Here is a 12955-nt window from a genome sequence, read left to right as displayed (position 1 = left end):
GACATCACTTGTTGGATCACCAGAACGCAACGCCCACTAGCTGTGACATCACTTCCACACAACGCTCCGTCCCCTAACTGTGACATCACTTCCACGATGCTCTGCCCCCTAGCTGTGACATCACTTCCACACAACGCTCCGTCCCCTAACTGTGACATCACTTCCACGATGCTCTGCCCCCTAGCTGTGACATCACTTGTTGGATCGCCACCACGCAATGAGCCAATATAACGTCAATTCAATAATTCAAAAAATATATTTGAACTGTATGTAATGTAATATGTAATGAAACAAATTCAAAATCAAATTGATTCATTTAACAGTTTCTTATAAACAATTTATTAAACATTGTGAAGAGGCACTGGGAGACCATATGAGCTACTGATGAACCAGTGACCCTTTACACTTTTATTGTATCCTCTGTTGCAATAAAATCACATCACTTTTTAAATCGCCAGCACGCAACACACAAGCCATTCACTTCCGCATAACGCTCCGCTCCCTAGCTGTGACCTCACTTCCTGGATCGCTCAAACCTGATGCTCCATGTCCCAGCTGTGACATCACTTCCACACTACTAGTGGTTGAATGATTTGGGTTTTTCGATGGTCGATGCCGATGCTGATTTCATGGTTTTGGGGGGAGGGGGTTGCATCTGATAAAATATAGTATAAATAAATCAAATAATTTTATCATAACAAATGACACACAAAATTGCTGAACATAAATTAACATTGATTTCACACGTTGGTAAATAAAAAAATGTATTCTCAAAATGTGCAGATATCGGCCAAATTAATTGGACCACCTCACACGATGCGCCCCCCTAGAGGTGACATCACTTCCTGGACTTAATGTTTACTCCATTTTCTGCGACATATCATTTTGTAGATACGTTTCAGAGACAAGTTCAGTTTTGGGTTTTCACATTAACATGACACGTATGTAATGTGTCTCCAGGTGGTATTTTCTAGAAGCAGCAGCGGGGGGGCACTCTGCTGCAGTGCACGTCTTGTCAACAAACTGAATTAATGACATACTTTAATGTTTTGGGAATATTTCGGGAAAAGTTTGAATATAACGTGAAAATGTTATTAATATTATTTAAATATGATTTTGTTTTTAGTGACTTTAACTAAAACTAGTAATAAATGTCTGTTTATGAATTGAGTGGTAGAAGCGGGGGGGGGGTGTCCTCCAGTAATCACTCCATGAGCATTGTGAGTAAAGAGCATCTGTATTGATTGAAAAAAAGATACTACTACTTCATCATCTTCTGTGGGCTGCTCCCGTTAGTGGCCACAGCGGATCATCTGCCTCCAATACCTTCTGTTCTGCGTATCTTCCTCCCTGACACCACCCGCCTGCATGTCCTCCCTCAGCACCTCCATCAAGCTTCTCTTTGGCTTCCTCTTTTCCTCTTGCCTGGCAGCTCCACCCTCAGCCTCCTCCTCCCAATGTAACTCTCATCTCTTCTCCACACGTGTCCAAACCATCTCAATCTGGCCTCTCACTTTTCCACCAAACTGTCCAACCTGAGCTGTCCCTCTAATGTCCCTCTAATTCTTAATCCTGTCCATCCTTGTCCCTCCCAATGAAAACCTCCACATCCTTAACTCTGCCACCTCCACTTCATCCACCTGCCTTTTAGTCAGTGCCACCGCCTCTAAACCGTACAACATGGCTGCTCTCACTACCGTCCTGTACACCTTCCCCTTCACTCTGGCTGGAACCCTTCTGTCACAGATCACTCCGAACACTCTTCTCCACCCGCTCCACCCTGCCTGTACTCTCTTCTTCACCTGCTCCACCCTGCCTGTACTCTCTTCTTCACCTCTCTCCTGCACTCTCCGCTGCTTTGGCTGGTCGACCTCAAGTACTTGAACTCATCCGCCTTCTCCACCTCCACTCCTTGCATTCTCATCTTTTCTCCGCCCTCCCTCTCATCCAGGCACATGTATTATGTCTTACTCCTGCTGACTTTCATTGCTCTTCTCTCTAATGCATGCCTCCACCTCTCCAGGCTCTCCTCCACCTGCTCCCTACTCTCGCTACAGATCACAATGTCATCCGTGAACTTCATAGTCCACAGAGACTCCTGCCTGATTTCATCTGTTAACCTGTCCATCACCACTGCAACAAGAAAGGTCTCAGAGTTGATCCTTGATGCAGTCCCACCTCCACTTTGATGCCATGGTCACGCCTACTGCACACCTTACTACTGTCTGACTGCCCTCATACATATCCTGTACCACTCTTATCTACTTCTCTGCCGCCCCCGACTTCCTCGTGCAATACCACACTTCCTCTCTCGGCACCCTATCATACGCTTTCTCTAAATCCACAAAGACGCAGTGCAACCCCCTCTGGCCTTCCCTGTACTTTTCCATCAGTGTTCTTCAAGCAAACATGTCATCTGTAGTACTCTTTCCTGGCATGAAACCATACTGCTGCTCGCTGATCGCCACCGCTCCTCTTAACCTGGCCTCCACTACCCTTTCCCATAGCTTCATGCTGTGGCTGATCAACTTTATTTCCCTGTTATTCTTGAAGATGGTACCAGTACACTTCTTCTCCACTCCTCCGCATCCTCTCCCCTTCCAGGATGGTGTTAAACAGTCCGTTAGGAACGTCACTGCCATCTCAACTAAACATTTCCATGCTTCCCCAGGTTTGTCATCTGGGCCAACTGCCTTTCCACTCTTCGTCTTCTTTAATGCTGTTCTCACCTCATCCTTGCTAATTTGCTGCACTTCTTGATCCACTATCCCCGCATCATCCACTCTTCTCTCCCTCTCATTTTCTTCATTCATCAACTCCTCAAAGTACTCCCTCCACCTTCTCAACACACTCTCCTCACTAGTCAGCACATTCCCATCATTATCCTTCATCACCCTAACCTGCTGTACATCCTTCCCAGCTTGGTCCCTTAGTCTTGCCAATCGGTACAAGTACTTTTCTCCTTCCTTACTGTCCAACCTCTCATACAACTCTTCGTACACCTTTTCCTTTTCCACTTCTCTCTTTGCCTTGCGCTGCATCAGCTTGTACTCCTGTCTACTTTCTTCATCTCTGACTTTCCCATTTCTTCTTCGCCAACCTCTTCTGCTCCATGCTCTCCTGTACTTCCTCATTCCACCACCAAGAGTCTTTGTCTTCCTTCCTCTTCCCGCATGATACACCGAGTACCTTCTTGGCCTTCTCCCTCAGCACTTCTGCAGTTGTTTCCCTGTCACCTGGTTACCGTTCATTCCCAACTATCGCCTGCTTTACCTCTTCCCTAAAACACATGCAACACTCCTCCCTAAAAAGATTGCTGACAACAAAATGGAAATATTTCAGACTTGATTAGAAAAATTTTAATGCAGATTAAATTCAGGTGATAATCAATATTTTGTCTCATTCATTTTCAGTGACGGGTGACGACATAACAATTGTTTGATTGCATCTGATTGATCGTTGCTACATCTGATAATCTTGCTCCTTTGACCTCTTTCAGGTGAATTCCTGCCAGTTCCCAGATGCCGTCTTGTTGCCATAGCAACAGCGAATAAACACTGTTCCTGCTTCTAACCGCAACATCTGATTAGCCTGCTCTGTGTTCCATTTTTGGATTTGTCAATCCAAGGGGTGGGAGGGCGTCAGCATGTGATTGGCCACTCCGGTGAGGCTCCGCCCCTTCGGTCAGAGGGCGTTGAGCCCAGTCCCCTCCTCTTTCAGACTGGCCTCTTTCAGCTCCTCTTTCATAACCAGCTCCTCCTTCAAGGGAAAAGTCTCCTGCTGCTGGGAGCGCTTCCCAGACCTGAGAGACCGACGGGTGGAGAGACAGGCAGGCAGACAGACAGACAGAGACACATGAAGAGAGACAGACAAAGGAAGAGACAAGAAGAATATTGTGAACACGGTTTTTCTGTTGTCCAATGAGATTTAGTAATATTTGAATGTTTTGGTGTTGTCCCACCACTTGTCCTCCACGTCCTGCACGGTGTCCGGCAGGGGGGCGTTACACGTTTCTGGCAGGAAACAAGCGAAGCCTCCGGCAACAACGGCCGATGCTCCATACACCACACTGGGCAGTGCCGGGAAAACCTGCAAATATTAAAATATCATACTGTTATGGAATATATGAATGGATTTATGGAAGAAGTTGGCTAGCTCGTTTGCTCGCCATTTTTCCAAATGTTTTTCTTCTTCCCAAAAACAAATAACTTTTAAAATATTTGTGAGAAATAAATATTTGTAGAAACCCACTATTTGTGCTTCATTTGGAGTGGGCTTCACCCCTTCTTTACGGAAATGTTACTGCTTCCGCTCCCACATGCTTCCATTCACAGCCGTACCCGCAGTTTGCCGGAAATGATACTACTTTGAGAGTTTTAGGGAACATGGAGACCGGCTCCTTTTCTCACATGACGCCAATACGGAACATTACCACAGATTAACCACTTTCAGTGCAAGTGGGAAAGGGGCTTAAGAGGTTTATGTTAAGACAAGACGGAATGGTCTCGCTCCGTCTGTGTTTAAAAATTATTATTCAGGTTCCACTAAAGAACCCAACATATTATCTGACAACATCATAGAGAGCTTCAAATTAATCTTTCACTCAAAACGCCTTTTTAGCTTTGAAATGGGCTGAAAAGGCGTTTCTGGCCAAGTGCACACACTCTGATAGAAAAACGCAAAACATAACAAATACATGTTGGATGTAATTAAAACTGCGTCGCTTCACCATGACACACTGAACCCAAAATGTACACTATCTGAGCACATTATAGAGAGCTATCTTTTTAAAGTAATGTCCTTTTAGCTGGAAGTTGAGTTAAAATACAGTAAAATACTATTGCGTTAACAAATAGAATACTGAGATGGCAATTAAATATAAATTGAAGATTAAATATGAATGTAAAATGACTCCAGGGGTTAGAATAATGTATTTAATAAAAAATATCAAAGAGGATAAAAGCAGCTGCTGAGTTGGAAGAGAGTTCAAACTACTGTCTACATTTACATTTAGTCATTGATCAGACGCTTTTATCCAAAGCGACTTACAATTGTTCAAACACTGACGGACGCAGCCATCAGGAGCAATTAGGGGTTAAGTGTCTTGCTCAAGGACACTACAGCATGCTAGCAGGAGGAGCCTGGGATCCAACCAGCAACCTTTAGATGACTAGACCACCAGCTCTACCTCCTGAGCTACCATCCCCACATGTCTAGATCCTAGTTAGTTTGTTAGTTAGCTAGATAGCTTACTAGAGCTAACTAACTAACTAACTAGCTATCTGCTTGGTTAGCTATATGTCTGTCTGTTAGTGAGTTAGCTTAGTTAGTTACCTAGAGCTAACTAACTAGCTATCTGGTCACTTAGTCACTTCGGTTGTTAGCTAACTAGAGCTAAATAACTAACAGGCTATCTGGTTGGTTAGTGAGTTTGATTGCTAACTAGAGCTAACTAGCTAACCAGCTAACCAGCTATCTGGCTGGTTAGTTAGCTTATTTGTTAGTTAACTTACCTCGTCCAGGATCAACACAGCAGGTGCTGCCATGCTGCCGACTCGCGCCATCGTGGAAACGAAACCCATTCCTGTCTGTCTGCAAGACAACACCACAAGGTCACCTCACGACATCTGCACGATCTAATGTTGGACCCAACATGGACATCATCAGCCGTCAGACAATGGTTGTATTGGTCAACTTTATTATAGACTGTGGTTTAATTTGCAGCTGCCCAGTAAAAATGTCTAAACTGGTTGACACTGGGAGCTGCCACTGGTTGTACCGGTCAAACTGGTTGTACTGGGAGGTGCTCTGCCTGTACTGGTTAAACTGGTTGTAGTGGGAGGTGCTACTGCTTATACTAGTTAGACTGGTTGTGCTGGTTAAACTGGTTGTACTGGGAGGTGCTACTGGTTTTACCGGTTAAACTGGTTGTGCTGGTTAAACTGGTTGTATCTGGAGATGCTACTGGCCGTACTGGTGAAAGTGGTTGTACTGGTTAAACTGGATGTACCTGTTTACCTGAGCACGGTGGGGTACAGCTCTCCAGTGAACAGGTAGACGCAGGTGAACGAAGCTGAAGTGAAACCTTTACCAAGACAAGCCAGAGTCGTTCTAACGTTCTGCATGTCTGAGGAGGTGGAGGGGTGAGGGAGGAGTAAGAAGGGAGGTGTAAGAGGAGAGGAGATTTAGTTGTTTTTTCATGCAAATCTATCCCTCCCTCCATCCCTCCCTCCTCCCACCTGCAGGGACGAAGATGTTGGTGAAGATGATGGCGGCGGAGAGGAAGAGGCAGGTGGCCTGGCTGGCACGGCGTCCCATCGTACTGAGCATGCTCAGTGCGAGCAGCTTGGCGGGAATGTCCACGGCCCCGAAGATCAGCTGCATCAGGTAGATGTTCAGACCGAACTTCTGCAGATCCATCGCCAGACCATAATAAGCAAAGCTAGTGGAGAACCTGGGGAGATGGGAAACTTTCAGGAAGATCATTTTGGAAATAAACTTGAGCAAAGAAACTGATCCATCGCCAACCCATAATATGCTAAACTTTCAGAAAGAAAAGTCCAGAAAGCTTTGGAAGAGGTAGTGCTAACAGCTCGCTTCTAGCGTTCTGATGTGTCATTCCACAGATGGAGGATGGATTGAGCGGAGCCTTACCGGACTCTTAAACTGTACTTCCTACTTCCTGTGTGGGCGGAGCCTCACCGGACTCAACCTGTATTTCCTATGTCTGGTGGGCGTTGCTTCGCCAGACTCCTGATCATTATACCCTCATGGTTGCTTACGCCGTAAGCGAGGCTAAATTCCAGTAGTCTGACTAACTTCCGGTATCAACGGGTTCCTAAGGGTTCCTAGCCTTATTAAGCGGTTTCTGTAATAAAGTGTTTTGTGATTACTTGACCACCCAGCCAAATTTGAATGACTGAAATTGTCAAATACAAAATTTGGTTTCAAAATCGTGAAAAAAAAAAAAGGCAGTTCCCTCTCAGTGCTGGGGGCATGTCCGCTGAAGGTGCTGAAACCACGCCCAATCACGGGAGAGGGGCAGCCCGTCTCAAGTGTTAAATACCACAAATCAAATACATACTGTATATAAATAAATCCAAACCCTGTATCAGAGTCTGTTTTAGGAATTTTTCTTTCATTTTTTGTCACCATCGGCTTGGAGACCATAGTGCTTCACCCAGGCCCGAGGAGGAGGACTCGGTAAGACCATTGGCGGACAGCTGCTGCCCGAGCCGCACCAGACACCAGAAAGTCCTCTATACCCCCCAAACCACCAAGGGGCCCTCCACATCACCGCCAGCCGCCAAGGGGCCCTCTTTGTCGCCGCCAACAGCCGGGGGGTCCCCTACGCCGCCTACCTCCTTTCCCTCTACTGAGACCTGCGTGGCAGTCCAGGAGCTGTGGGAACATAGCCATGAGGGACTTGATCACTGACAGCGTTGGGAGCTAAAAGAGCTCCTGGATGACAACATCAACCTCTACGCCGCCAAGGACGAGGACTACATGAAGACGGGGTTGGTCCTGCATGCCATTGATACTGGCTCGTCCCCACCCATCTGCCTGCCCACCATCTGGCCCTGGCCAAGCGTCACTCAGCGAAGGAAAAGATCCAGGCGATAGCTGCTGCGGGAGTGATCCAGCCTTCAGATAGCTAGTGGGCAGCACCAGCCATTTTGGTGAGAAAAAAGGATGAAAGCTAGAGGTTCTGTGTGGACTATAGGCGTCTGAATGCTGTAACCACCAAGGACTCCTACCCACTACCCCGCATCCACGGCGCCCTGGATTACTTCGCAGGTTCCAGCTGTTGGCCTACTACAGCCAGGTGCTGAGCCAGGCCAAAAGGAACTATTGCGTAACCTGGGGGCAGCTGCTGGCAGTGGTCCAGGTGTTGCGTCACTTCCAACCTTAGCTGCACAGCAACCGGCCCTGAGGTGAAGGGCTACCATTCCCAGTGGGGTAACCTGGGGTAATTGTGGTAAATGTTCAGGCGGGAACTCGGAAGCCTGTGGACCTGGTGTTAGGGCCCTGCCCAAGCCCAAGATAGCCAGAGGCATAGAACTGGACTGCTATCGATGGCTGACAAGTATACCTGCCAGGCCCAGGCCAGTTCGGGGGTGCGGCATAAGAGGGTCTACGAAACCCGCTGTCGGGAGCGAGCCTTTGTGCCTGGGGACAGGGGGTGGATGTTCTGCCCTGCCCGCACAAAAGGGGTGTCTCCCAAGCTGTGCAGTCACTGGCAAGGACCTGGGGAAATACTGGGATAGATCACTAAGGTGGTGTACAGGGTGCGTATGCCGGGTCGGGTCATAGGGGTGCTGCACAAAGACAGACTCGTTCCCTATCGGCCCCTTACCCTATCGGCCCCTAACCCTAAGCCTAACCCTTCTGCTGGGGACAAGGGGGGGGACAGCACCCCACGTCCTGACCAGCACACCGTGCCCACAGAGACATCCTCTGTTGAATGCTGGTGGCCAGTCCTTTGTATTGGGTGATGGGGTCGTCGGGGGCGACTGACCACTCAGGTGGGGGCTATGTAGGGACCCAAGGCCTTTTGGTTATGTTGGTGTAAAGGATTATGGGTCCGGAGATGTTATGTGTCTCCATTGTGTTTTGTGTTTTCAATCGTTGGGGATATTCTGTTGATGTTCAGCTGTGTTGTTTCAAGATTCAAGATTCAAGAGGTTTATTCGTCACATACTACATACATATATACTAACATACTACATACTTTCATACATATATGCAGTGAAATGTCAATGTTGTATTGGGGGGTGACCCAGACTGCATTGATTGTCGTTGTTGACGTTGACTGACGCAGCTGGTTTTGGCCTCAGGGGTTCTACGTGTTATTGTGGTCTGTGAAAATAAATGGAAGCTGCCCCTGCTGGTCGTGCGGTGTATGGGACACAGGCGGTGGCTTAGAAAAAAACGTTCTGTCTTGACCCAATTTATTTGTTTCACAGCACAAGCTCGCCACAATATTGTTAATTTATATACAGTATATAATATAACAATATTTTGTTATTCTTATTTAATTTAACACAATTTACTGGCTCATTGGTGAAGGAGCTGTCTTCCCAAATAACCCCTTCATGAAATATATAGAATCACCTTTCAAAACAAGATATATACTGTAGGTAACTTGTACCTTTATGTGGCCGCAAATACACATGAAAGGCAACTATTGAGAACCCGCTTAGCTCCGACCGCCAGAGGTTGCTTACATTAGCAAGCTTTAGGGAATACTCCCCTGAACTCCACTTTCTGTGTGGGGTGGGTGGAGCCTCACTGGAGTTCTGGAGGTTATTCCCTGAAGGTCTCTAGGATTCGGCATCGATAGCCCACAATAGCGTCGCTTACATAAATGGTCGGAGCTTAACCAGTCTTAACCAGACAGTGGAGTCTGGATCAGATGGAGAGAGTAGGCACGATCTCTCGATATTTAAAGGATCAACCAATCACAGTAAAATTTGACATTTGACTGCATATATGTATGAAAGTATGTATATGTATGTGACGAATAAACCTCTTGAATCTTGAATCAGCGGAACGCAGTTCAATACAGGATCAATACAGAACGTGACTGTGGTGTGGGGATGGTCTGGGTTGAGCAGCCACACCTGACATGGTTCTGGATAATTCAGATCAGAGTGGCTGCATACCTGTTGCTTGTTGGTTGGTCTAACGACCAGCAGGTAAAACCGCAATCCCGACGCACGCTCAGGATAGGAGTCCGTGTCATGACATATGCCATCTGCTCCTGGGCTAATGCGAGCTGGCCCACTCTCTAAAACAAAGTGGTGTTTGCAACCCTCATCTACTATGTCTCTGTGCCAGAGGTCCCTGAAACGCCACTTGGGTGGCGTGTGGTAGGAGAAACTGCCACACTGGTACCTGAACAGGGACTTTCCGGCACGGGGAAGGGACACAGAGGGGCCATCCGAAGATGCCCTGGAGCCACCAGTGGGTCAACGGGCGGCCCCAGCACCAACGCTCTGGTGTTTAGTGACGTTTCTTCCAGCAGACGCTTTTATCCAAAGCGACTTAAAATTATTTAAACACCGACGGACGCAGCCATCAGGAGCAATTAGGGGTTAAGTGTCTTGCTCAAGGACACTACAGCATGCTAGCAGGAGGAGCCTGGGATCGAACCAGCAACCTTAAACTTACTAGACGACCAGCTCTACCTCCTGAGCTACCATCCCCACAGTAATTCTAGACAACCTGCTCTCCCACATCGCTGCTACAACTGGCATCCTGCAGGTTTTCCCCCTACAATATCTGAAGAAGACGGCCATACGACAAGTTCTGGTTCAGGCGCTTTTCATCTCCGGTCTTGACTACTGCCACACTCTTCTGGCTGGACTACCTGCCTGTTCCATCAGACCTCCACAGTGCATCCAGAACACAGCAGCCTGTCTAGTGTTCAACCAACAAAGATTTGCTAATGTCACTACCTTCCTTCGATCACTTCACTGGCTTTCCATCTCTGTTCAGATAAAATTTAAGACGCGGTGCTCTCCTACAATGTCGTCCATCGAACTGCTCCTCCATATGTCCACTACTCCACCCTCAGGGGTCATTCATCTGAGTCATGACTCCTCTCATCCCTGGTGCCTCAATGGTGGAACGAGCTCCCCCCTTGTGTCAGAATGGCTGAATCGCTCCTAATCTTCCGTTGCAGACTTAAGATCCATCTCTTCAGGCTACAACTGGACCCTACTTGCACTGTCTTGTCTACCCTATAAACATCTTCTTTTCCCTTTACTGTCTAACATACATTCATCACAAAAAAAACCTCAACTGTACTAGTACTGCTTGTTTCTAGAGAATGTTTAGCTGACTGTGACATACGGTTGGTTTGATTCTGTGACAAATGGACTTATTGAAGTCGCTTTGGATCCATTTAATGTAATGAAATGTGCTTCCTGTGTGGGGTGGGCGGAGCTTCACCAGACGGCCACCAGGCAGATGGAGATGCGTCTCATTCCAGGCGTTCTTAAAAGGTCGTAGGCGGAATGGGACACTCTGCTGGACTCTATCTCCTTCTTCATGTGGGACTGGAGGACCTGGAGAACAGAGAGACAGACTGGTGGACAGTGGGACAGGGAGACAGACAGGTGGACAGGTAGTCAGACAGACAGACAGGCAGTCAGACAGGTAGGTAGTTAGACAGACCTCCAGTGTTATCTTCTCAGTTTGCTCTGGTTTGCCGTTCATGATCGCCACCCGGTGGAGACTCTTCAGAGCTTCTTCAGGGCGTTGGCTCAGGACGAGCCACCGGGCAGACTCAAAGTACCACCTAAGAGAGAGTATGTACAAAGAAGTATGGTGGGTGAAGTATGTTTGTATGTATGTGCTTCCTCAAGTCTGTAGTGTGTGTGCTAGGTAGTGTGTACTGGGTGGAATGAACTAGGTAGTACCAGCTGTATCCAAAGACCAGGAAGAAGGGGGCGCAGACAGCAATCTGCAGCTTCCTCCAGTCGCGGAGACAGTCTGCCATGCCTGCCAGGATCATTTGACCAAAGGTGAAGAAAAAGGAGGTCAGTGTCCCAACCAGGGTCCTGGAACTGGTGGGGATCCACTCCATCTCTAGGGGGCAAGAGAGAGGGGGAAGGAGGATGAGGGTGTTAGGAGAGGAAAGAGAGAGATCAATTTTCTTTTTGTTCAAATATCACAAATGATCAGATTATAAATCAACACAAAGAACCACAAAACTGATTAAGCAGAAAAAAATACATCAAACTAAATGAAACTGACTAAAGTGAATTGATTGATTAAAAATTGATTAAAGATGAATAAAACAAATTTAACAGATTAAAGCTGATTATAATGTGACATGATTCTAATCTGAGTGCACGTTAAATGAATCTTCACAAACAAATGCAAGAAAAGAAGCTTCATCATGAAGAGAAAACACTGACTAAAAATCTGATCCAGATAGATAGACAGGTAGACAGACAGACAGGTGGATAGAGAGGTAGCACTGAGTGACACGGCATTCAGGATGACTCTGGTAAGACAGACAGACAGAGACAGACAGAGAGAGACAGAGATATAGACAGACAGGAAAACAAACAGACAGGCAGGATGTACTTAGCGACACAGCATTCAGGATGATCCCAGACACCGCCATCCCTGCCAGGAAGCGAAACACGCAGTACCACGTGTATGATGGCGACAGCGCGGTGACGCTGCCTAGCAATGCCAGCTGCAGGTACGACCACATCAGTACCACCCGGCGCCCGAACCTGCAGCACCAGGGGCCAGCAGCAGGGGTCACTACCAGGATCCACCACCACCAGGGGTCACCAGCACCAGGGGTCACCACCACCAGCGGTCACCAGCACCAGGGGTCACCACCACCAGGGGTCACCAGGGTTCCTCACCACCAGAGGTCACCACCTCCAGTGCTCCCAGCGGAACCAGACTGGTATTGCTGGGCACTGGAATGTGAACACTGGGAGCCAAACCGGTAGAAACCAGTCGAACCAACAAAACCAGTAGAAGAAGCGGAACCAGAATAACAAGTATGGAACAAAAATTAAACAAGAGGAATCGAACCAGTGAAACCAGTTTTGAACCAGTAACCCAGCATGGAGCCAATAGAACCAGTGGAAATAGTTTGGAACCAGTAAAGCCAGTGTGGAACCATTTGAATCAGTATAGAACCAGTAGAACCAGTATGGATACATTGGAACCAGTGTGCAAGCAGTAGAGCCTGTATGGAACCAGTGGAACCGGTGGAACTAGCATGGAACCAGTACCTGTCGGACAGCCCCCCGAACACAATGGCCCCCGTCAGGACTCCGCCCATGTAGATGGTCTGGCTCATCTGCTTCAGGGGGCGGAGAGAACATACCAAGTTCCACTGTGGGGGGAAGAGGGCACGGTTACACTTCTCACGATTATAGTAGTCATACTGTCTGTCTGTCTGCCTGGCATTCTCTAT

The 12955-nt window shown here is 47.5% G+C and overlaps 1 protein-coding gene across 1 annotated transcript in view; it reads right to left on the bottom strand.

Moving 5' to 3' along the window:
- Window positions 1–3595: 3595 nt before the first annotated feature.
- oatx (organic anion transporter X) overlaps window positions 3596–12955 on the bottom strand; it is a gene marked incomplete at its 5' end in the record, with an annotated part of 11812 nt that continues 2452 nt past the window's right edge. Inside the window, 10 exons of the mRNA XM_080013617.1 lie at window positions 3596–3802; window positions 3962–4089; window positions 5514–5592; window positions 6019–6127; window positions 6240–6454; window positions 10957–11072; window positions 11182–11305; window positions 11427–11595; window positions 12100–12254; window positions 12771–12874. Of these exons, the coding sequence (XP_079869743.1) occupies window positions 3685–3802; window positions 3962–4089; window positions 5514–5592; window positions 6019–6127; window positions 6240–6454; window positions 10957–11072; window positions 11182–11305; window positions 11427–11595; window positions 12100–12254; window positions 12771–12874 (1317 nt within the window). The 3' untranslated portion in view covers window positions 3596–3684. The remainder of the gene's footprint in view (window positions 3803–3961; window positions 4090–5513; window positions 5593–6018; window positions 6128–6239; window positions 6455–10956; window positions 11073–11181; window positions 11306–11426; window positions 11596–12099; window positions 12255–12770; window positions 12875–12955) is intronic.

This window comes from Zeus faber (genome assembly GCF_960531495.2).
Source record: "Zeus faber genome assembly, chromosome: 14".
NCBI classification, from domain to species: Eukaryota; Metazoa; Chordata; class Actinopteri; order Zeiformes; family Zeidae; genus Zeus; species Zeus faber.
The sequence above is the reverse complement of the archived record's forward strand: the minus strand, read 5'-3'. Positions and strand labels throughout refer to the sequence as shown.